The sequence below is a fragment of the Sinocyclocheilus anshuiensis genome, unplaced genomic scaffold (genome assembly GCF_001515605.1).
Source record: "Sinocyclocheilus anshuiensis isolate Anshui unplaced genomic scaffold, SAMN03320099.WGS_v1.1 scaffold579, whole genome shotgun sequence".
Taxonomy (NCBI): domain Eukaryota; kingdom Metazoa; phylum Chordata; class Actinopteri; order Cypriniformes; family Cyprinidae; genus Sinocyclocheilus; species Sinocyclocheilus anshuiensis.
In genome coordinates this window covers 1,360,561-1,362,020 of record NW_015551075.1, presented here as the reverse complement: position 1 = coordinate 1,362,020, position 1,460 = coordinate 1,360,561, and the positions used below count along the sequence as shown (strand labels likewise).

Genomic DNA, 1,460 nt, shown 5'->3' with positions numbered 1-1,460 from the left:
AAATCAGCATATTAGATTGATTTCTGAAGGATCATGTGACACTGAAAACTGGAGTAATGATGCTGAAAATTCAGTATTGAATCACAGGAATAATTACATTTGAAAATGTATTCAAATAGAAAACAGTTATTTAAAAAAACGGAATATAATTTCACAATTTTACTGTATTTTTGATCAGCCTTGATGAGCAGGAGAAGCTTTTTCAAAAACATTAAAAAATCTTACTGGCTCCAAACTTTTGAACAATCCAAAATTTTAGAAAAACACCAGCTTACATGCAAAAAAATAAAAAAAAAAACATCTCAGTTTTCCTCACTGTAAAAGCTTGGCATCATAAAGATAAGTTGCACTGTACTGAGGATGGTACTGTATTTCAGCACAAAGACACCAACCTCGGATTCCCCAACCCGTAAATCATGTTTTATTAAAGGGCTAAGTAGCTAGCAGCTCAAAATGAATTATTTTTCAATTACGGTGGCCGCACTGAGAATGACGGTATAGATTACAGCGGGAGGGCGAGAGAAAACGTTCGCTTGAACAACAAGGTCATCAATCTCAAGCATCGGCCTTTTAATGGTGTATACAGAGAGCGGCGCTAGCGGCACCTATATCTCCGGTGCTGTGGCCCACTTTCATTCACGACGACAAACACACACACACACACTCACCCTGTAATTGGAATGAGCTCTGTTATTAATGAACAGCCCCATGGGTGTATGTTCGGACTTGCCGGGTGAGTACATGCCCTCTGATTGACCGGTTGGGACGTGGTGGAAAATGAACCAGAATCCTGTTTCCTGCAAGACCACACACACACACACACACATATTACATGTGCACGGAGACAGTGCTAATGGCCGTCCTAATGACACAAAACACATTTGGAATGAGCTCACAGTGGTATATAAAAAAATATCCGTGGCTAAGCAACACACGGCGCTGTATGATCCATCACAAATAAGCATGGTAGGTGGAAAGGTGCCACCGAGATACAGCGGCACCATTTATCAGAGGCATCGCTGTGGTAACGAGACTAACCTCGGATCCGGCCGCGGCACAGTTGATGAGATTGTTATTGGGGTTAGCCATCCAGAAGGTGGAGGTGGCGCTGAGAAAGAGATAGAAGGACACTGATTAGATTGTACGGCTTCTCATTGCTGTCCAATTCTGCCGCCACACATAAACAAGCTGACATTTAGCACATGTCCATTTTTAACCTCATTGCAACCAGATTCGGCTCTACTGTAACTAAATGTGGAAAAAACACATGAGAGATTCATCCTTTTTCTGCTTGTGCCAATTTATTATTAACAGGAAAGGGAAATTGGTTGGGGAGAGAACAGAGAATGGGATCAGGACACAAATCAATCAATCAATCAATCAATCAATCTATCTATCTATCTATCGATCTATCTATCTATCTATCTATCTGTCTGTCTGTCTGTCTGTCTGTCTATCTG

General features: G+C 41.1%; 1 protein-coding gene across 1 annotated transcript in view; it reads right to left on the bottom strand.

Annotated features, from left to right (window-relative positions):
- The window catches only part of LOC107662322 (cell migration-inducing and hyaluronan-binding protein-like), a gene marked incomplete at its 5' end in the record, with an annotated part of 73,373 nt that overhangs the window by 23,129 nt on the left and 48,784 nt on the right, over nucleotides 1-1,460 (bottom strand). Inside the window, 2 exons of the mRNA XM_016452308.1 lie at nucleotides 669-797; nucleotides 1,039-1,108. Of these exons, the coding sequence (XP_016307794.1) occupies nucleotides 669-797; nucleotides 1,039-1,108 (199 nt within the window). The remainder of the gene's footprint in view (nucleotides 1-668; nucleotides 798-1,038; nucleotides 1,109-1,460) is intronic.